At 41.2% G+C, this 24342-nt stretch overlaps 1 protein-coding gene across 1 annotated transcript in view; it reads right to left on the reverse strand.

Annotated features, from left to right (window-relative positions):
- Positions 1-24342, reverse strand: part of LOC310854144 (interleukin-1 receptor accessory protein-like 1) — a gene marked incomplete at its 3' end in the record, with an annotated part of 690918 nt that overhangs the window by 186562 nt on the left and 480014 nt on the right. The window contains exon 6 of the mRNA XM_083758663.1: positions 14056-14130. Coding sequence (XP_083614789.1) covers positions 14056-14130 — 75 coding nt within the window. The remainder of the gene's footprint in view (positions 1-14055; positions 14131-24342) is intronic.

Consider the following 24342-nt stretch of genomic DNA (forward strand, 5'->3'; position numbering starts at 1 on the left):
ACAATGGCCTGCCCCACTAACGTTTAGTCAGATGTGGTGGGTTTTTTTTAATCCGTCATGAGATTGAACCTACAATGACTCTGCAGCACCTATTTCCTCACAGCACCTTTGTGTGCATTGAGCCATGACGAATTCACTTCAAAAGGAAGCCTTCCTCGCGACCCATTTTCTCTCCCCCTCTCTCCCCCTCTCCCCCCCTCTCTCTCTCTCTCTCTCTCTCTCTAGGTAACAAAAGTAGATGACTTTCCCATGAGCACCCGGAAACCTCTCATCTTGCGTTCCGAGCTCATTTTCTTTTTAAATTTCGACGTCAGGCCTAAATGGGTTCAAAGTTCAAACATGGCGATAAGAGGTTTCTGCCTGACAGCGATGATTATGTATACCACTGGCATATATATACAGTGCGCACGCAGGCTGGCAGCGTACTAAAAACACATTCAGCACTGTGTCATTCTCAACAGGCCACGCTTAGTTGGCGCAAATCACACGAAGCAATCATCTTTGGTAATGTCAGCGACACAAATCTACACATAATGAGAGGGGAGAATATATGATATACTATCTGCGTGTGTGTGTGTGTGTGTGTGTGTGTGTGTGTGTGTGTGTGTGTGTGTGTGTGTGCGTGTGTGTGCGTGCGGGACATCCCTAGTAGTCAATATTACATCCATATCATGAAATTAGACTGGATCGGGAGCAAAAGAACGTGATCGGGACATCCCAAATTCCTACTGTGTCCTAGCTGTATCCTCGGACGAAAATAGCCGATCGACAAGCTCACGAAGTGTCACACTGCGATGTCACTGTGAGCTTGTAGATCGGCTACTTAAATAGATGTACATAAGGCCTTGTTCAGCCCCAAATCCAGGCCAAATCTGATTTCCTATATCCTAGAATCATTGTAGTCGGGACCTACCCGTCTGACCACTCAACAAGCCAGCCGAAGTGGTCAGATGGGTGGGCCGGTGCATTTTTAAGAGCAAGAGTTTATTTTAATGATGGATCGATCAGTTGTGTTGTCCCCGGCTTGGGACAATGGAACTATAGCGTAACATTGTTCAGAGACGGTACAAACAAAGGCTTTAACCCATTCTGAACGGTGTTAGCATCGTGTCGTGCTTTAGCTATTTAAAAATAGCAGATCTACAAGCTCACATCGCGCCACCGAGTGGCGCGATACGAGCTTGTAGGTCTGAACGACTGACATAGAAACATAGCTTTATCAGAAAACTGGCAGGATGTAGAAGACGTTTTTAGAATCTGATCTCAGGTCAGAATGGGTTAAAGAATAAAGTGCTACTTTCTTTTTTTAAACAGATCTGCCATTTTCAATAGTTCGGGTCCCTCTCCTGGGCCAATCAAAGTTCTCTTTTGGGCTCTTGAGGTAAAAAAGTTTGGGAATCACCGGACTAGACAACAACATAGCTTTTCTGATGCCCTAAATCCAACTCCCACACAGGGTTTAGCACAAACAAGCTCCAACAACTTGTGAATGTTTATGGCGCCGCAAGCGGCGTCTGCCACCGCAATCTGATTCAGTTCTGACAACAACAACAACAACTAACTAGAAAATTCGCAATTTTAAAAAATTGCAGAGTGTGGTTGCCGCAGTGGCTTACATATGCCCCTCCCACTAGTATTGCCAGCCAATTACAATTTCAAGTCACGCCTTAGATCATGCGTAAGTAATTCGGAGGGGATTTAACCCCCAAAATTCATGTTTTTGCGACAAACGGTTACATTTCTCGCATTTGCGGCGCCCCCTATGGATGAAAATGGAATTGCTTTTAGAACTTGGTTGATTGAACCACCCCGGACATGTGATTCAAATTTGGGATGGATTGGACATTCCGTTCGTGATTTATGGCATTTTTGTGATATAGGCCCCTCCTACTAACTTCGGAAGACGATTACGGCCGAACGATACGCACTACCAAAATTCTGCATCTGGTGTTTTAATCGGATATGTCCAGAGATCATGTGTGCCGATTTCTGTGAGATTTGGACGAAATATGTAGGAGGAAAAGCAAAAAGTTTGTTTTGGACAAAATTCAAAATGGCGGAAAATCCATCATGGCGGAAATGGGCGTGGCCTATATGGGGAGATGCGTCATGACCCAAGGAATCCAGGGAAAAAATAATTTTGATTTTACGAACTACGGTTCAAGAGTTATAAGCCAAAAGGTAAAGTGGGCTGTTATAGCGCCACCATGAGGCTGACCTATAAAATTATAATTTTAATTAATTTTAGTCATAATTAAGAAATATCCCTAAAAGTTTTGTAACTATAGTGATTACAGTCTCCGAGGAAAAAATACTTGAATGTGATTTTTTGCCTTTTCCCATTCATGTCAATGGGGAAATTTAATTCACTAATAAATTCATATCAATTAAACTATACAACATTTCTCTTAACAAAATACAAGCACACGATTCCCGATTTTTCCGGTCAATTTGACATATGGCTCAAGTGCGTACAGCGTACAGTGTGGGAGGTATAAAGTGACAAAAAAAAGACTACAGTGAAATAATAATAACTAGAAAGAGGCAATTCTGGGAAATTGCAAAGTGTGGTTGCCCACATCGCACCCGTCGAAAATGGAATCGCTTTCGTCTCTGCGTTGATTAAGCCACCCTCGACATCTGATTCAGATTTGGGATGGATCGGACATTCCGTGCGTGAATTGTGGCGTTTTTTGTAAAATAGGCCCCTCCCACTAACTTTGGAAGACGATTACGGCAGAACGATACAGAATATCTAAATTCTGTCTCTGCTGTTTTAATGGGATAGGTCCCGAGATCATGTGTACTGATTTTTGTGAGATTTGGTCAAAATCTGTAGGAGGAGGAGCAAAAAGTGTGTTTTGAACAAAATTCAAAATGGCGGGAAATCTATCTAGACGCAAATGGGCGTGGCCTATATGGGGAGATGTGTCATGACCCAAGGAATCCAGGGAAAAAATATTTTTTATTTTACGACCTACGGTTCAAGAGTTATACCCCAAAAGGTAAAGTTGGCTGTTATAGCGCCACCATGAGGCCGACCGATATAGTTCTAAGGTAATTAATTTTAGTAATTATTATGAATCTCTCCTCCAAGTCTTGTAAGTATAGCCCTTATGGTCTCAGAGGAAAAAATACTTGAAAGTGAGTTTTTGCATTTTCCCATTCATGTCTATGGGGAAATTTAATGCACTAATTAATTCATATAAATTAAACTATTCAACAAATGTCTTAGCAAAATACGAGCACACGATTCCCGATGTAGCCCGTCGTTTTGACATATGGCTCGAGTGTGTGCGACAAAAACTGTGGGAGGTATAACGCGACAAAATAAAGTTTATCTATAATAATAAGAAGAATAAAAGGTCACAAAAACAATAGTATGGTTGCCTTCAGGCAACCACACTAACTAGAAAGAGGCAATTCTGGGAAATTGCAAAGTGTGGTTGCCCACATCGCACCCGTCGAAAATGGAATTGCTTTTGTCTCTGCGTTGATGAAACCACCCTCGACCTGTGATTCAAATTTGGGATGGATCGGACATTCCGTGCGTGAATTGTGGCGTTTTTTGTAAAATAGGCCCCTCCCACTAACTTTGGAAGACGTTTACGGCCGAACGATACAGAAGATCTAAATTCTGTCTGTGCTGTTTTAATGGGATAGGTCCCGAGATCATGTGTACCGATTTTTGTGAGATTTGGTCAAAATCTGTAGGAGGAGTAGCAAAAAGTGTGTTTTGAACAAAATTCAAAATGGCGGGAAATCTATCTAGACGCAAATGGGCGTGGCCTATATGGGGAGATGTGTCATGACCCAAGGAATCCAAGGAAAAAATATTTTTTATTTTACGAGCTACGGTTCAAGAGTTATACCCCAAAAGGTAAAGTTGGCTGTTATAGCGCCACCATGAGGCCGACCGATATACTTCTAAGGTAATTAATTTTAGTAATTATTATGAATCTCTCCTCCAAGTCTTGTATGTATAGCCCTTACGGTCTCAGAGGAAAAAATACTTGAAAGTGAGTTTTTGCATTTTCCCATTCATGTCTATGGGGAAATTTAATGCACTAATTAATTCATATCAATTAGACTATCCAACAAATGTCTTATCCCAATACACGCACACGATTCCCGATGTAGCCCGTCGTTTTGACATATGGCTCGAGTGCGTGCGACAAAAACTGTGGGAGGTATAATGCGGCAAAATAAAGTTTATCTATAATAAAAAGAACTAGAAAGAGGCAATTCTGGGAAATTGCAAAGTGTGGTTGCCCACATCGCACCCGTCGAAAATGGAATCGCTTTTGTCTCTGCGTTGATGAAACCACCCTCGACCTGTGATTCAAATTTGGGATGGATCGGACATTCCGTGCGTGAATTGTGGCGTTTTTGTAAAATAGGCCCCTCCCACTAACTTCGGAAGACGATTACGGCCGAACGATACAGAAGATCTAAATTCTGACTGTGCTGTTTTAATGGGATAGGTCCCGAGATCATGTGTACTGATTTTTGTGAGATTAGGTCAAAATCTGTAGGAAGAGGAGCAAAAAGTGTGTTTTGAACAAAATTCAAAATGGCGGGAAATCTATCTAGACGCAAATGGGCGTGGCCTATATGGGGAGATGTGTCATGACCCAAGGAATCCAGGGAAAAAATATTTTTTATTTTACGACCTACGGTTCAAGAGTTATACCCCAAAAGGTAAAGTTGGCTGTTATAGCGCCACCATGAGGCCGACCGATATACTTCTAAGGTAATTAATTTTAGTAATTATTATGAATCTCTCCTCCAACTCTTGTAAGTATAGCCCTTACGGTCTCAGAGGAAAAAATACTTGAAAGTGAGTTTTTGCATTTTCCCATTCATGTCTATGGGGAAATTTAATGCACTAATTAATTCATATCAATTAGACTATCCAACAAATGTCTTATCCCAATACACGCACACGATTCCCGATGTAGCCCGTCGTTTTGACATATGGCTCGAGTGCGTGCGACAAAAACTGTGGGAGGTATAATGCGGCAAAATAAAGTTTATCTATAATAAAAATAACTAGAAAGAGGCAATTCTGGGAAATTGCAAAGTGTGGTTGCCCACATCGCACCCGTCGAAAATGGAATCGCTTTCGTCTCTGCGTTGATGAAACCACCCTCGACATGTGATTCAAATTTGGGATGGATCGGACATTCCGTGCGTGAATTGTGGCGTTTTTTGTAAAATAGGCCCCTCCCACTAACTTGGGAAGACGATTACGACCGAACGATACAGAAGATCTAAATTCTGACTGTGCTGTTGAAATCGGATAGGTTGGCTGATATAGGCCCCTCCCAGTAATTATACCAGCCAATTACAATGTCAAGTCATCCTTTGTGATCATGCATAAGTCATTCAAAGAGGATTTCCCCCCCAAAATCATGTTTTTGCAACAAACGGGTAATTGTTTTTGCAATTGTAGCGCCCCCTATGGATGGAAATGGAATTGCTTTTGGCTCTGTGTTGATTAGGCCATCCTAAACATGTGATTCAAATTTGGGGAGGATTGGACTTTCCGTTCGTGATTTGTGCAATTTTTTGTAAAATAGGCCCCTCCCACTAAATTTGGAAGCTGATTACGGACGAACGATATGGAGAATCGAAATTCTGACTGTGCTGTTTTCATCGGATAGGTCCCGAGATCATGTGTACCGATTTCTGTGAGATTTGGACAAAATCTGTAGGAGGAGGAGCAAAAAGTGTGTTTTGAAGAAAATGCTAATTTGCTGCAAATTCGTTCTAGACGGAAATGGGTGTGGCCTATATGGGGAGATGCGTCATGACCCAAGGAATCCAGGGAAAAAAACATTTTGATTTTACGACCTACGGTTCAAGAGTTATACCCAAAAATCTAAAGTTGGCTGTTATAGCGCCACCATGAGGCCGACCGATATACTTCTAAGGTAATTAATTTTAGTAATTATTATGAATCTCTCCTCCAAGTCTTGTAAGTATAGCCCTTACGGTCTCAGAGGAAAAAATACTTGAAAGTGAGTTTTTGCATTTTCCCATTCATGTCTATGGGGAAATTTAATGCACTAATTAATTCATATCAATTAAACTATCCAACAAATGTCTTATCCCAATACACGCACACGATTCCCGATGTAGCCCGTCGTTTTGACATATGGCTCGAGTGCGTGCGACAAAAACTGTGGGAGGTATAACGCGGCAAAATAAAGTTTATCTATAATAAAAATAAGAATAATAAAAGGTCACAAAAACAATAGTATGGTTGCCTTCAGGCAACCACACTAACTAGAAAGAGGCAATTCTGGGAAATTGCAAAGTGTGGTTGCCCACATCGCACCCGTCGAAAATGGAATCGCTTTTGTCTCTGCGTTGATGAAACCACCCTCGACATGGGATTCAAATTTGGGATGGATCGGACATTCCGTGCGTGAATTGTGGCGTTTTTTGTAAGATAGGCCCCTCCCACTAACTTGGGAAGACGATTACGACCGAACGATACAGAAGATCTAAATTCTGATTGTGCTGTTTTAATCGGATAGGTCCGGAGATCATGTGTACCGATTTTTGTGAGATTTGGACAAAATCTGTAGGAGGAGGAGCAAAAAGTGTGTTTTGAACAAAATTCAAAATGGCGGGAAATCTATCTAGACGCAAATGGGCGTGGCCTATATGGGGAGATGCGTCATGACCCAAGGAATCCAGGGAATTTTTATTTTTTATTTTACGACCTACGCTTAAAGAGTTATACCCCAAAAGGTAAAGTTGGCTGTTATAGCGCCACCATGAGGCAGAACGTTATACTTCTAAGGTAATTAATTTTAGTAATTATTATGAATCTCTCCTCCAAGTCTTGTAAGTATAGCCCTTACGGTCTCAGAGGAAAAAATACTTGAAAGTGAGTTTTTGCATTTTCCCATTCATGTCTATGGGGAAATTTAATGCACTAATTAATTCATATCAATTAAACTATCCAACAAATGTCTTATCCCAATACACGCACATGATTCCCGATGTAGCCCGTCGTTTTGACATATGGCTCGAGTGCGTGCGACAAAAACTGTGGGAGGTATAATCCGGCAAAATAAAGTTTATCTAGTATAATAAGAAGAAATAAAAGGTCACTAAAGCAATAGTATGGTTGCCCTCAGGGCAACCACACTAATAATAATAAAAGGTCACTAAAGCAATAGTATGGTTGCCTTCAGGCAACCACACTAATAATAATAATAAAAGGTCACAAAAACAATAGTATGGTTGCCTTCAGGCAACCACACTAACTAGAAAGAGGCAATTCTGGGAAATTGCAAAGTGTAGTTGCCCACATCGCACCCGTCGAAAATGGAATGGCTTTTGGCTCTGCGTTGATTAAGCCACCCTCGACATGTGATTCAGATTTGGGATGGATCGGACATTCCGTGCGTGAATTGTGGCGTGTTTTGTAAAGTAGGCCCCTCCCACTAACTTCGGAAGACGATTACGGCGGAACGATACAGAAGATCTAAATTCTGACTGTGCTGTTTTAATGGGATAGGTCCGGAGATCATATGTACCGATTTGTGTGAGATTTGGACAAAAAAAAATTCAAAATGGCGGGAAATCTATCTAGACGGAAATGGGCGTGGCCTATATGGGGAGATGCGTCATGACCCAAGGAATCCAGGGAAAAAAACGTTTTGATTTTACGACCTACGGTTCAAGAGTTATAGCCCAAAAGGTAAAGTTGGCTGTTATAGCGCCACCATGAGGCCGAACGATATACTTCTAAGGTAATTAATTTTAATAATTATGATGAATCTCTCCTCCAAGTCTTGTAAGTATAGCCCTTACGGTCTCAGAGGAAAAAATACTTGAAAGTGAGTTTTTGCATTTTCCCATTCATGTCTATGGGGAAATGCACTAATGCACTAATTAATTCATATCAATTAAATTATCCAACAAATGTCTTAGCAAAATACAAGCACACGATTCCCGATGTAGCCCGTCGTTTTGACATATGGCTCGAGTGCGTGCGACAAAAACTGTGGGAGGTATAATGCGTCAAAATAAACAGAGCACTAGAACAATAGTATAGTTGCCCTCAGGGCAACTACACTAACTAGAAAGAGGCAATTCTGGGAAATTGCAAAGTGTAGTTGCCCACATCGCACCCGTCGAAAATGGAATGGCTTTTGGCTCTGCGTTGATTAAGCCACCCTCGACATGTGATTCAGATTTGGGATGGATCGGACATTCCGTGCGTGAATTGTGGCGTGTTTTGTAAAGTAGGCCCCTCCCACTTACTTCGGAAGACGATTACGGCGGAACGATACAGAAGATCTAAATTCTGACTGTGCTGTTTTAATGGGATAGGTCCGGAGATCATGTGTACCGATTTGTGTGAAATTTGGACAAAATCTGTAGGAGGAGGAGCAAAAAGTGTGTTTTGAAAAAAATTCAAAATGGCGGGAAATCTATCTAGACGCAAATGGGCGTGGCCTATATGGGGAGATGCGTCATGACCCAAGGAATCCAGGGAAAAAAACTTTTTGATTTTACGACCTACGGTTCAAGAGTTATAGCCCAAAAGGTAAAGTTGGCTGTTATAGCGCCACCATGAGGCCGAACGATATACTTCTAAGGTAATTAATTTTAATAATTATGATGAATCTCTCCTCCAAGTCTTGTAAGTATAGCCCTTACGGTCTCAGAGGAAAAAATACTTGAAAGTGAGTTTTTGCATTTTCCCATTCATGTCTATGGGGAAATGCACTAATGCACTAATTAATTCATATCAATTAAATTATCCAACAAATGTCTTAGCAAAATACAAGCACACGATTCCCGATGTAGCCCGTCGTTTTGACATATGGCTCGAGTGCGTGCGACAAAAACTGTGGGAGGTATAATGCGTCAAAATAAACAGAGCACTAGAACAATAGGCCCCTCCCACTAACTTGGGAAGACGATTACAACCGAACGATACAGAAGATGTAAATTCTGACTGTGCTGTTTTAATCGGATAGGTTGGCTGATATAGGCCCCTCCCAGTAATTATACCAGCCAATTACAATGTCAAGTCATCCTTTGTGATCATGCATAAGTCATTCAAAGAGGATTTCCCCCCCAAAATCATGTTTTTGCAACAAAGGGGTATAGGCCCCTCCCAGTAATTTTGCCAGCCAATTACAATGTCAAGTCACCCTTTGTGATCATGCGTAAGTCATTCAAAGGGGATTTCCCCCCCAAAATCGTGTTTTTGCAACAAACGGGTAATTGTTTTTGCAATTGTAGCGCCCCCTATGGATTGAAATGGAATTGCTTTTGGCTCTGTGTTGAGTAGGCCATCCTAAACATGTGATTCAAATTTGGGGAGGATTGGACTTTCCGCTCGTGATTTGTGCATTTTTTTGTAAAATAGGCCCCTCCCACTAACTTTGGAAGCTGATTACGGACGAATTCTGACTGTGCTGTTTTCATCGGATAGGTCCCGAGATCATGTGTACCGATTTCTGTGAGATTTGGACAAAATCTGTAGGAGGAGGAGCAAAAAGTGTGTTTTGAAGAAAATGCTAATTTGCTGCAAATTCGTTCTAGACGGAAATGGGCGTGGCCTATATGGGGAGATGCGTCATGACCCAAGGAATCCAGGGAAAAAAATATTTTGATTTTACGACCTACGGTTCAAGAGTTATACCCAAAAATGTAAAGTTGGCTGTTATAGCGCCACCATGAGGCCGACCGATATACTTCTAAGGTAATTAATTTTAGTAATTATTATGAATCTCTCCTCCAAGTCTTGTAAGTATAGCCCTTACGGTCTCAGAGGAAAAAATATTTGAAAGTGAGTTTTTGCATTTCCCCATTCATGTCTATGGGGAAATTTAATGCACTAATTAATTCATATCAATTAAACTATCCAACAAATGTCTTATCCCAATACACGCACACGATTCCCGATGTAGCCCGTCGTTTTGACATATGGCTCGAGTGCGTGCGACAAAAACTGTGGGAGGTATAACGGGACAAAATAAAGTTTATCTATAATAAGAACACGTAAAGAATAATAAAAGGTCACAAAAACAATAGTATGGTTGCCTTCAGGCAACCACACTAACTAGAAAGAGGCAATTCTGGGAAATTGCAAAGTGTAGTTGCCCACATCGCACCCGTCGAAAATGGAATTGCTTTTGGCTCTGCGTTGATGAAACCACCTTCGACATGTGATTCAGATTTGGGATGGATTGGACATTCCGTGCGTGAATTGTGGCGTTTTTTGTAAAATAGGCCCCTCCCACTAACTTGGGAAGACGATTACGACCGAACGATACAGAAGATCTAAATTCTGACTGTGCTGTTTTAATCGGATAGGTTGGCTGATATAGGCCCCTCCCAGTAATTATACCAGCCAATTACAATGTCAAGTCATCCTTTGTGATCATGCATAAGTCATTCAAAGAGGATTTCCCCCCCAAAATCATGTTTTTGTAACAAAGGGGTATAGGCTCCTCCCAGTAATTTTGCCAGGCAATTTCAATGTCAAGTCACCCTTTGTGATCATGCGTAAGTCATTCAAAGGGGATTTCCCCCCCAAAATCGTGTTTTTGCAACAAACGTGTAATTGTTTTTGCAATTGTAGCGCCCCCTATGGATGGAAATTGAATTGCTTTTGGCTCTGTGTTGATTAGGCCATCCTAAACATGTGATTCAAATTTGGGGAGGATTGGACATTCCGTGCGTGAATTGTGGCGTGTTTTGTAAAATAGGCCCCTCCCACTAAATTCGGAAGACGATTACGGCCGAACGATACAGAAGATCTAAATTCTGACTGTGCTGTTTTAATCAGATAGGTCCGGAGATCATGTGTGCCGATTTTTGTGAGATTTGGACAACATCTGTAGGTGGAGGATCCAAAAGTGTGTTTTGAACAAAATTCAAAATGGCGGGAAATCTATCTAGACGCAAATGGGCGTGGCCTATATGGGGAGATGCGTCATGACCCAAGGAATCCAGGGAAAAAAACTTTTTGATTTTACGACCTACGGTTCAAGAGTTATACCCCAAAAGGTAAAGTTGGCTGTTATAGCGCCACCATGAGGCCGAACGATATACTTCTAAGGTAATTAATTTTAATAATTATGATGAATCTCTCCTCCAAGTCTTGTAAGTATAGCCCTTACGGTCTCAGAGGAAAAAATACTTAAAAGTGAGTTTTTGCATTTTCCCATTCATGTCTATGGGGAAATGCACTAATGCACTAATTAATTCATATCAATTAAATTATCCAACAAATGTCTTAGCAAAATACAAGCACACGATTCCCGATGTAGCCCGTCGTTTTGACATATGGCTCGAGTGCGTGCGACAAAAACTGTGGGAGGTATAATGCGTCAAAATAAACAGGGCACTAGAACAATAGTATAGTTGCCCTCAGGGCAACTACACTAACTAGAAAGAGGCAATTCTGGGAAATTGCAAAGTGTGGTTGCCCACATCGCACCCGTCGAAAATGGAATTGCTTTTGTCTCTGCGTTGATTAAGCCACCCTCGACATGTGATTCAGATTTGGGATGGATCGGACATTCCGTGCGTGAATTGTGGCCTTTTTTGTAAAATAGGCCCCTCCCACTAACTTTGGAAGACGATTACGGCCGAACGATACAGAAGATCTAAATTCTGACTGTGCTGTTTTAATGGGATAGGTCCCGAGATCATGTGTACTGATTTTTGTGAGATTTGGTCAAAATCTGTAGGAGGAGGAGCAAAAAGTGTGTTTTGAACAAAATTCAAAATGGCGGGAAATCTATCTAGACGCAAATGGGCGTGGCCTATATGGGGAGATGCGTCATGACCCAAGGAATCCAGGGAAAAAATATTTTTGATTTTACGACCTACGGTTCAAGAGTTATACCCCAAAAGGTAAAGTTGGCTGTTATAGCGCCACCATGAGGCAGAACGTTATACTTCTAAGGTAATTAATTTTAGTAATTATTATGAATCTCTCCTCCAAGTCTTGTAAGTATAGCCCTTACGGTCTCAGAGGAAAAAATACTTGAAAGTGAGTTTTTGCATTTTCCCATTCATGTCTATGGGGAAATTTAATGCACTAATTAATTCATATCAATTAAACTATCCAACAAATGTCTTATCCCAATACACGCACACGATTCCCGATGTAGCCCGTCGTTTTGACATATGGCTCGAGTGCGTGCGACAAAAACTGTGGGAGGTATAACGGGACAAAATAAAGTTTATCTATAATAGGAACATTAACTAGAAAGAGGCAATTCTGGGAAATTGCAAAGTGTGGTTGCCCACATCGCACCCGTCGAAAATGGAATCGCTTTTGTCTCTGCGTTGATGAAACCACCCTCGACATGTGATTCAAATTTGGGATGGATCGGACATTCCGTGCGTGAATTGTGGCGTTTTTTGTAAAATAGGCCCCTCCCACTAACTTGGGAAGACGATTACGACCGAACGATACAGAAGATCTAAATTCTGACTGTGCTGTTGAAATCGGATAGGTTGGCTGATATAGGCCCCTCCCAGTAATTATACCAGCCAATTACAATGTCAAGTCATCCTTTGTGATCATGCATAAGTCATTCAAAGAGGATTTCACCCCCAAAATCATGTTTTTGCAACAAAGGGGTATAGGCCCCTCCCAGTAATTTTGCCAGCCAATTACAATGTCAAGTCACCTTTTGTGATCATGCGTAAGTCATTCAAAGGGGATTTCCCCCCCCCCAAAATCGTGTTTTTGCAACAAACGGGTAATTGTTTTTGCAATTGTAGCGCCCCCTATGGATGGAAATGGAATTGCTTTTGGCTCTGTGTTGATTAGGCCATCCTAAACATGTGATTCAAATTTGGGGAGGATTGGACTTTCCGTTCGTGATTTGTGCATTTTTTTGTAAAATAGGCCCCTCCCACTAACTTTGGAAGCTGATTACGGACGAACGATATGGAATATCGAAATTCTGACTGTGCTGTTTTCATCGGATAGATCCCGAGATCATGTCTACCGATTTCTGTGAGATTTGGACAAAATCTGTAGGAGGAGGAGCAAAAAGTGTGTTTTGAAGAAAATGCAAATTTGCTGCAAATTCGTTCTAGACGGAAATGGGCGTGGCCTATATGGGAAGATGCGTCATGACCCAAGGAATCCATGGAAAAAAACATTTTGATTTTACGACCTACGGTTCAAGAGTTATACCCAAAAACGTAAAGTTGGCTGTTATAGCGCCACCATGAGGCCGACCGATATACTTCTAAGGTAATTAATTTTAGTAATTATTATGAATCTCTCCTCCAAGTCTTGTATGTATAGCCCTTACGGTCTCAGAGGAAAAAATACTTGAAAGTGAGTCTTTGCATTTTCCCATTCATGTCTATGGGGCAATTTAATGCACTAATTAATTCATATCAATTAAACTATTCAACAAATGTCTTAGCAAAATACACGCACACGATTCCCGATGTAGCCCGTCGTTTTGACATATGGCTCGAGTGCGTGCGACAAAAACTGTGGGAGGTATAACGCGACAAAATAAAGTTTATCTATAATAAAAACAACAATAATAAAAGGTCACTAAAGCAATAGTATGGTTGCCCTCAGGGCAACCACACTAATAATAAAAGGTCACAAAAACAATAGTATGGTTGCCTTCAGGCAACCACACTAAAAAGAATAAAGTGTTACAATTACTAGAGTCTGGTTGCCCCTTTTGGGGCAACCACACTAATCAGGACACAGCGTGGATGTCCAAAAGACCGACAGCAAAAATAAAACTGAGACTCACGTTGCGATAACAAAATCGCTTTCATCAACAAGTAGCATATGATAACAGCAAGCAGCGCAGTTGAGGGAAACGTTGCAGCGCGTCGGCAAAGAAACCTCGTATCTCCTCAATATTTCAACTTTTTTAATATATATACTTTTTGGAGGAAAACAAATCCACAAGCTCAGATATATAAGCTCTCAATGCGGCCTTGAGAGCTTGTAGATCAGGTTTTTGGACATACGAGGTTTCTATACCCCGACAGCGCATGAATGTGAATATTCCTTACCTAGCACCATCTCCATGACGCTCACTTGGCCTTCGGAGGGAAACAATATTTTGGGAGGCTTGTCCGTCAGCGGAGCTGTGAAGAAGAGAGAGAGAGAGAGAGAGAGGCACATTAAATTTTCTCACATTTAGTATATACATTTTATTCATCTCATACCCCCTCTGTGCCTTCACGATTCATTAATTAACAATTAACGGAGTCACAATGAAGTGAGCTCTCCGAGGAGGGAATGGAAAGCTGTAGTACGTGAACGGTCTATAACTGTAAAATAGAGCGAGGGGAGGGGGGGGGGAGGGCGACATATGAACTAGCCGGGGTCTCTCAAAGGATTCGTAATCCAAAGCATCTGAACATGAGCGTGTGCACTCTCATCGTGGCAAACAACCATTTCATCTCGAGCTTATTAATGCCTTTGCAAATACCTCATGGACTATAGCTGCTGTCAGCGGTGATGATAAGTGTTCCATCAAGTTGAACACGGATTAAAGTATTAAGAAGTTGTTGTTTACGTTACGTTAGCAGAGCAACGGTAGTCGAACCGTATTTGTGTGGGAATGTATGCTACAGTAAGCTAGCCTGCTATATCCGTTCCTCGGGGTGCATTTAATATGAAGAATAAACAGATGGACACAAATCAGCCTTGATTACACAAACGAAACAGGCAGGCACACCTGTGTTTTTTTTTTTTTTATGAAAATCTGTTGGAAAGGCAATATTGGCTCAACAGTGGTCCAGGGACCACCAGTGGTCCTCATTTAAAAGATGGAGTTAGTAACCAAATGGACCCTTATTAACTCTCAAGAGTTAAAATTATTGTTAATCATCTACATCAGAGGTTCCCAAACTTTTTTGACTTAGGTACCCCTTGGGGGGAAGATTTGTTTTATTTGTAGGGTTCATAAAATAAAAATAAATCTTTTTTCTTTTTCTTTTTTTTTTCTTTTTTTAAGTCCCCCCCCCCCAAACGATTAATCGATTAATCGTTAATATTGAATTATACAAATCGATTTTCATTTTGGACACATTTACACATCTGGGACTGACTGTGAATGTGTGGCAAATGAGCAACAGAGACCAGTGGAAGCAGCGTGTATATGTCGCAGATCTCAAGGGCACTCGGATGATGGAGATTGTTGCAGTAATGCCCTGCATGCTGCAACTGAACTGAACTGAAGCCACACCCATCAGAGGTGTGGCTTCCATAGGTACCTAGGTACTTTTAAAAACCTATAGAAACCTCTAGGTGTCAGCCTGGTACAGACGAATGGGACACCACTGTATGTGTTACAGTATGTGCCTGTAAGCCATTTGAACCATTTGAACCAAATCATGGCATCCCTACCTATTCCGGGGTGAACATTCACCAACAAAATGGGCTATCTACAAGCTCACAACACGTCACACAACCTACCAGAGAGAAGTCTCTCCTTTGTTTTTGTTTAGCCAGGTTGCGTGAAGGAAGCCATGAAACGAAAGCCTCGATAAAACTAATAAATGATATATATTAGTTTTTGTTCCCCAATTTTTAATGGAAACATAATTACCTCCTGGCAAAACAGATTAAAACGTCTTGGCACAGAATGTGTTTTAAAACTCAGAACTGGGGTAGCAAATAATGGTTATAAATGTTCGAGTCATTAGAGCATTTAGAATGAAACAAAACTAAGAATGGTCTTTACTAAACAAAATATCTTGGTCCAAACACAGTTCAGTTCCGTTAAGAAAGAAAGAAAATCCTCCTTCTTTGCAGTTAACCCATTCTGACCGGGCACCCATTTTGGTGTCAGCATCATGTTATGCTTTAGCTATTGAAAAATAGCAGATCTACAAGCTCATATTGCGCCACCGAGTGGCGCGATACGAGCTTGTAGGTCTGCTATTTTTGAAAAATCTAAGAACGACTGACATTTTTAGAATCTGATCTCAGGTCAGAATGGGTTCATCAGACCAGTGTGTGTCCGGCGGAAACCTCGTATGAATCTGATCTCAGGTCAGAATGGGTCCACATTACCGTGCTGTACTGATGTGGTACCATAGGCAGAGCCGTGGACCACCATCTGAAAATATCTTGTGTCAAAGACGTCCAGAAAAGATTTCTGATTAAAAATATTTATAAATGCAATATTTCAAAATGATTATTTTACTCTTGGGGTCTGTAAATTGGTCAAAAGTATATAACACACAAAGAATCCTGAATGGCAACAATAATTCCACAAATCCGAGTCTCCAAACAATTCACATCCAAGAATTCACCCCCAGCTCCAATTCTGCCCAGCATGGGTTCCCGAACTCAGTGGAGCCCTGCTAAATGCAGTCTGTGAACTCTTGACTTTAATAACTGGAGCCACTCGCGAAATAAAATGAAATACACTGAGAAATAGATAACGCTAAACAACTGTCGTTCAAGCTGCTGCTGTCAGCATACAGACCGCGTCCTGGTGTTGCCAGATTTTTTTCTTATTTTTTCTTTTAGAAACAAGCAACGAGGTCTATGAAAACAAACCCAAAATAAGCAACTAGTTATACCACACGAACCCTACATAGATTGAATCTTTGAAAATAGCCGATATAGAAGCTCACTAGATTAGCTATTCTTACATTTTTATGTCAAATATTTGCAATATCCTACTTTGAAAACATTTTAATACCACAATTGAATGGTGGTCCATTCAAGAAGCACAAACTATCGAGAACCAGTGGTTTTAACTGCATTAGGAAGTAAGCCCAAATAAGCATATATACACTTTATAGAAACAAGCCCAACATAACCGCAACCTGCAGCTGCAGTATCAACATTTACAAGCAGATTTACAGAAGAAAATAGCCCAAAGTCGCTTGTAATAAGAAGACTTGGCAACACTGATTCCCACCCACTCAATCACACACTTGGCCTAGTGCAGAATGTCTCAGTAATGAGCAGGGGGATTGCCAGTTGTCAATCATTGTTAATTAGCAATAATCATTTCTATACGTTTGTAGTTTTCTCTGAAATGGAATGGATTGTACATTAAAAGAGGCATTTGGCACCATTTGGGGTACATTCGTTCGCCAGATGGCTAACATTGAAAGGCTGTCTGCTACTACTCAGACTGACAAAAACAATGGATGTGGAATCGTTGCGCTTCAATTTTATGTCACTTTAAATTGGGAGGAGTAGAGGTTTGGAAGCTGTAGAACAGATTTCAGTGCATCCATCATGGCCACTGACCAATTGATATAGTACATGTTATTCACTGTCAAAAAGCTTCGTTTATTAGACGTACAAGTTTGAATTTCTGCAGCACTGTAGCACAGTTAGTTGGGGTTGTGAGCTTGTAGATCGGCTATGACTACCACTACTGAGACTGCCAGATAGCCGTGGTTATTGGCATGGCCTTTATTTTAACCCATTCTGACCTGAGATCAGATTCATACCAGGTTTCCACTGGACACACACTGGGTCTGATTAACCCATTCTGACCTGAGATCAGATTCTAAAAATGTCAGTCGTTCTTCGATTTTTTTCAAAAATAGCAGACCTACAAGCTCGTATCGCGCCACTCGGTGGCGCGATATGAGCTTGTAGATCTGCTATTTTTCAATAGCTAAAGCATAACATGATGCCAACACCAAAATGGGTTCCCGTTCAGTTCACGGCCCAGGGCTTGGCTATCCCTTTTAACCCATTAAGACCTGATGCCGATTCAAAAAATGTCTCATAAATCCTAATAGTTTTATGAAAAACGTACGTTGCTATATCCGTGGTGTTCAAACGTTTTCATGTGAAGGACCCCCAAAATGATATGCATTCGGCATGTATTCGTCATTCGCCGTTAACATGATAGTAAGGCTATATTAACACATTTAGTATGGGAAGTGCCTTCAAAATAGAGTTGTCTGATCGCTTTTACTTTGAAAGCCATGAAACAGGAAACACTTGCCTAAAACAGTTGACTTTACAAAGGGACCTCACATCCCCGGTCATCTTAATATATTGTTTTACGCTCCAAAAAGCGTTCATATTTTGCGGGAGAGACGGATGAGGAGCAGAAATTAAGCGCCAGCATATCGATCCATTCATCACCACGGAGAGCGCCTTGGATTAGGAGATACGAGTCATTCTTTCCGCCGCGCTAACATGGGAGTCAATGACAAGCTAATAGTTGCACTGAGCGTTAGCATACGGCAAGCGAAAAGCAAAATGCCAAAAAAAAAAAATAGGAAAAATTCTGAATATTCTTATCTCGCCCCGCGTCGCTGGGACGTCGCTAGGACGTCCTCACACGTCAATAGTACTAATATTTCGGGGTCCTTATGACGTTCTCAGACGTCCTATGTATAGAATCTGTTAAGCATCAACCTCCTAGCCCCCCCAACCCTCTGGTGCCTCACACTTTGAAGAGAGGGGGCAGAAAGAGGCTCCAGAGACAGAGCTCAATGGGGGGTGTTTGGGTTGAACACTGTACAATGCAATATGCTTCTAGTGTACATACAGTACTCTATATGCGGTGTGCCTGAGGTAAACAAACCCACAGCAGGAGATATGAAGTCGCCTGGCAGCAGAGGTTGAGATTGAAATGCTGTACAGTGAAAATGTGAATATTTGGCTAGGAGAAGTTCACCCCCAAAAAAGTGACTTATTTCTATCAAGTCGTGAAGCCTCGAATTCATGGAGATTAAGCCAATAATTCAATGACCGGGTGGCTGCTCAGTAGGAGACTTAATAGAGCATACTGGGATGCAAAAAAAAACAACATTCTGGCCTTGACAGCCCAATTATATCCAAACTGAAAAGTCCTATCTGATTATATTAAACATTAAACTCGCCAACATCGCAGCTGTATGGAAAGCTTGAATTATCCTCTATCTGCAAAGTTTTTTGTTTAATAAAAATCCACCATAGATATGTTATGAGCTACACTTTCTGTTGAGAAATCCCGTGCAGGTGATCAGTTTAGTGTGGAAGTAGTGTATGTCACAAATGTTGCCAGCACATCAGTGACGACCAAGAAGACAGCTATAAATATAATGGCTGTCTGGCTGCGTCAACCTTGAAGCTGTGTTTGAAAGATAGCAGCTGAGAGAGAGCGAGAGCGAGAGAGAGAGAGAGAGAGAGAGAGAGAGAGAGAGAGAGAGAACAAAATGAACAAAAGGACAGGAAGCCACCCAAAAAAAGTGTTGCATTGTATGCGGTGAGATGATGTCACAATGAAACATGAACTCCTCCAGAACAAGTTTTTGGTTATCAACCGTGTCGATGACAGGCAATATATATATATTATTTTAACCCATTCTGACCTGAGATCAGATTCATACGGAGGTTTCCACTGGACACACACTGGGTCTGACGAACCCATTCTGACCTGAGATCAGATTCTAAAAATGTCAGTCGCTCTTCGATTTTTCAAAAATAGCAGACCTACAAGCTCGTATCGCGCCACTCGGTGGCGCGATATGAGCTTGTAGATCTGCTATTTTTAAATAGCTAAAGCATAACATGATGCTGCCACCAAAATGGGTGTCCGGTCAGAATGGGTTAAGATGAACCCCTTTTAGAATTCATTGTGACATAGATGCTAAAAATAGCGGTTGAAAGTGGCTGCCTATGGTTTTTGTACAAATGTAAAAGGTGTACATTATATATATTGTTTTATTTTTGGACTCAAGCTCTGGTAATCTTTGCATTTCTCATAATAATAATACATTTTAATCTTGACCAGGTAAGAATTTGTGTCAATACTCTGTCTAGGTGAGACCCTTGACACAATCTTATTCCATTCTGACCTGAGATCAGTTTCATACGAAGGTTTCCACTGGACACACACTGGTCTGATTAACTCATTCTGACCTGAGATCAGATTCTAAAAATGTCAAGTCATTCTTCGATTTTTCAAAAATAGCAGACCTACGTACAAGCTCGTATCGCGCCACTCGGTGGCGCGATATGAGCTTGTAGATCTGCTATTTTTCAATAGCTAAAGCATAACATGATGCTAACACCAAAATGGGTTCCCGTTCAGAATGGGTTATTGTCTCAATTGCAGAGCAGGGAGACAAAATACAACCACACAATCATATAAGTTATATCTAAGCATAAATGCACCATGTCTCTGTACAGTACATCTGTCTGTATGTACAGTACGTGTGTACGGCTGTAATGCACGTAACTCAAGAACCTTTTTCCCCACCGACTTCAAATCCGACACATGCGTTCCACACCCCCGAGCAGGGAGTGCAGTGCCCCGGTGTCCAAGACCACCACAAAAGGCCTCTGCTCCATATATGGGCATAAAAGGCACACAGACAGGTGACATTTTACTGCAGTGTACCATTAAGTGCAGCTTTACACCGCAGCACTGCTTAGCTGAACCTGGCCTACAGGGGGCACTGCTCCATGGGACAGACGGTATAGGCTGACAGGAGACGGGGAGAGAGATTGGGGGTAGTCGAACCCGAAAAGCCCCATCTGATTGCTTTGCCACTGGATTTGCCACCCAATTTAAACATGGGCATACTCTCTTTATAACCCATTCTGAACGAGAACCCATTTTGGTGTTGGCATCATGTTATGCTTTAGCTATTGAAAAATAGCAGATCTACAAGCTCATAGCGCGCCACCGAGTGGCGCGATACGAGCTTGTAGGTCTGCTATTTTTGAAAAATCGAAGAACGACTGACATTTTTAGAATCTGATCTCAGGTCAGAATGGGTTAATCAGACCAGTGTGTGTCCAGTGGAAACCTCGTATGAATCTGATCTCAGGTCAGAATGGGATAAACAGGTCAGAATACCAACTCTGTCCAATCAGAGGAGATCTCATGTGAGAAGATAAGGTTTTGCAGCCGGCGGCAACGTCATGTATGTAGGCTACGCATTAGCATTTGCATAAGTAATGATGAGTGTGTGTGTGTGTGTGTGTGTGTGTGTGTGTGTGTGTGTGTGTGCGTGCGCGACTGCGCGCCCAGGCACAGTGGCACTGTAATATGCAACATAAGAGCAGATGGTGAGCGTGTGTCCTCCTCACCCCATGTCACCTGTGACATTGCCATTAATCACCGCTGCTCTCTTGCACATGGCTCCCACTGGACAACACATACTAATAATAATTAATACTTTAGTCTCTCCACTGCTCTGGGGAAATTAACGTCGCTGTGCATTTGCACATATAGTATTATGTGAAACGTCCTCTGCATTTTGAACATCTTAAAACACTGTGGTCTGTGACTGCCCTAATGCAGTGGGTTTTTAACCAGTGGTCCGAGGACCACCAGTGGTCCTTGAGAGGGTTCCAACATGTCCCCAGCTAAATGATGGAAAGTTGGTAACCAAATGGACCCTTACAGATCATTTACACTTTAGAGTGTTCAATTATATAGACCCTTACAGGTCTATTTGGTTTTATTTTACACTCTCAAGAGTAAAAGTACTGTTGAACATTGCTTAATTTACAAGAAGTCTACATAATTAGAGAATGTATTAGAATTGCTATTTTGATCAACATTTGCCTGTTATCTCTCCTATGGTATAGCAACATCAATACAGACAAAATCCTATCCAACAATAACAAAATATTGGGGCTGAATCTCATCAAATGGTGGTCCGTGGTTCAAATGCAGAATAAATAAATAAATAATTATAATAAATAATAAATTTCATTGATATGAAAAGGGTTGAAAACCCCTAGCCTAATGCATAATAAAACATGAGGTTCCTTCAGTTGAACACTGATTCAATTAACCCATTTTGACCTGAGATCAGATTCCAAAAAACGTCTTCTACATCCTGACAGTTTTTCTGAAAAATAGCAGACCTACAAGCTCGTAGCGCGCCACTCGGTGGCGCGCTATGAGCTTGTAGACCTGCTATTTTTCAAAAGCTAAAGCATAGCATGATGCTAACACCAAAACGGGTTCCCGTCCCAAAATGGGTTAACCCCATTACTGCTCCCCGGGGGCCCCTGGCACTGTATCGCGCCACTAGCTCCGAGTTAATTTAGGCGAGGGTCCATTTTGGTTCCATTTGTACACTCTCAGATAAGGATGTTTCATATTGAGTTTTTGCCGATATTGAATAATTTCCGTCAACATCACATTATGTAATAAAACATTTCCGATATTAGATTTTTTTTTAATGCTATTATCGGCCCCATAATCGGGAGACCGGTAATATCGGACATCCGTACTCTCAAAGTTGCATATACCTTCATTTAAGAAAGAACACAAAAAAAGTTAGAATATGGAGACTTTCTGCCAGACAGACTAGAATTGAAACGTGTTCATGGTTTACCTTAACCTGACGCTGCCAGATCCAAGAAGCTTGCTACACAAATTTGTTTCACAGCTTATTGGGATCTGGGATCACGGAAGCAAATTTGATGACGGGGCTGTTTTTTTTCAAGATACTTGGTAGATGATTGGATGGGACCGTCTGTCCATCACCGTGTGGGCGTGCAAACACAACCAATCATATTGACGTGTCTATATAGCTTCACGTCCGGTTTCGCACATATCCCGCCCTTAGCTCACGCTGATTGGTCCGGTACGGAACGGATTTTTGTCAGCTCAACTGCCTGAGAGATCCCAGATGAGTGCTGTGTTGGGGAACATGGTTACCCAATACCGCCCTCATCTGGCAGCGTCAGGTTAGGTTTACCTGGTATAGCGTCAAGTCTACACAACGTTATTTAAACAGATGCTATAGTTCACTGTTGGCCTGCTATCCTAGTTTATTTGAGGCCACGGCTCTGTTCTCCATGCCCTCCATTTGTCTGATTTGCCTCTTGTTTATTGACTACACCGTTCATGCATACTCTGCCCATTTCGATCTCACCCGTGTTACGTCGCCCTGGGTAGGAGCGTCTCGCTAAATGCCTAACCCATTCTGACCTGAGACCAGATTGTAAACGCACAGAAGAATGGTGGTTCTTTAACACATTTTGACCTGAGATCAGATTCTAAAAAAAAAGTCTTCTAAATCATGACAGTTTTCAAAAATAGCAGAGCTACAAGCTCGTAGCGCGCCACTCGGTGGCGCGCTATGAGCTTGTAGATCTGCTATTTTTCAATAGCTAAAGCATAACGTAATGCTGACACCAAAAACGGGTTCCCGCCCCAAAATGGGCTAAATTGTAATTGATAACACGATAAAGACCAAACCACAAAATAATGTGTTGGCTTCAGACGTGCCTCGGTTTCACAACATGAAAGGCCACATGGCTCCAGCAGAATGAGACTCACCGTTGACACGTGTTAAATAAAATGTATTATGATTTATAATTATTAACCCGATATCAGTCATTTCGAAGGACCAGGCACTAACGCCAAAGTATAAAAAAAATACCCCATATAGTAATTTGAGTATATACTCGTTCAAAGTATATATACGCGTTCAAAACCATCAATCATTAAGATAACATTTGAATAGAAAGAATGTGGAGTCAAAATGTACCTTTTATCGTACGTATGTACGTAAGTAAAGCCTTTATCAAAGAAATGTATTACCAATCTGTAAATATTAAACCTTAACTTTGTTAAGCTTAGTTTTATAGAAAAAATTATATATATTTTTTATTTGTTTTTATATTTTTTTATCCTTAATACTTAGTACTTAATAATACGTAATACTTAATACTCAAGTCAAAATGTACCTTTTATCATACAGGCATGTAAAGCCTTTATCCAAGAAATGTATTACCAATCTGTAAATATTAAACCTTAACTTAGTTAACCTTAGTTTTATAGAAAAAATTATATTATAATAAACGTTTTAAGGATGGAAATACTTTGAGAAAACTATACTCAATACCTTAACCCATTCTGAACGGGCACCCATTTTGGTGTCGGCATCATGTTATGCTTTAGCTATTGAAAAATAGCAGATCTACAAGCTCATATCACGCCACCGAGTGGCGCGATACGAGCTTGTAGGTCTGCTATTTTTGAAAAATCGAAGAGCGACTGACATTTCTAGAATCTGATCTCAGGTCAGAATGGGTTCATCAGACCAGTGTGTGTCCAGTGGAAACCTCGTATGAATCTGATCTCAGGTCAGAATGTACCAGAGTAAAATCACCTTGTTAAGAAAAACCCAAGGAAGCATTGACACACTCAAGAACGGCGTCCACACCAGCAGCATATACGTTTTTAAATGATAATTCCGTTATATTGGGGGAGACAGAACAGTAGTCCAAAACAGCATCAGTGAGTTCTCCCACCCATGAATCATCAGTGGAATGGTTATATAATTACAGAATTCAAAACAATCTTTTGACATCAGGAAGTATTCTTTTCTGCGGTCAGAGGTTTACAA

This window comes from Protomyctophum parallelum (assembly GCF_964188405.1).
Source record: "Protomyctophum parallelum genome assembly, chromosome: 23".
Classification (NCBI taxonomy): domain Eukaryota; kingdom Metazoa; phylum Chordata; class Actinopteri; order Myctophiformes; family Myctophidae; genus Protomyctophum; species Protomyctophum parallelum.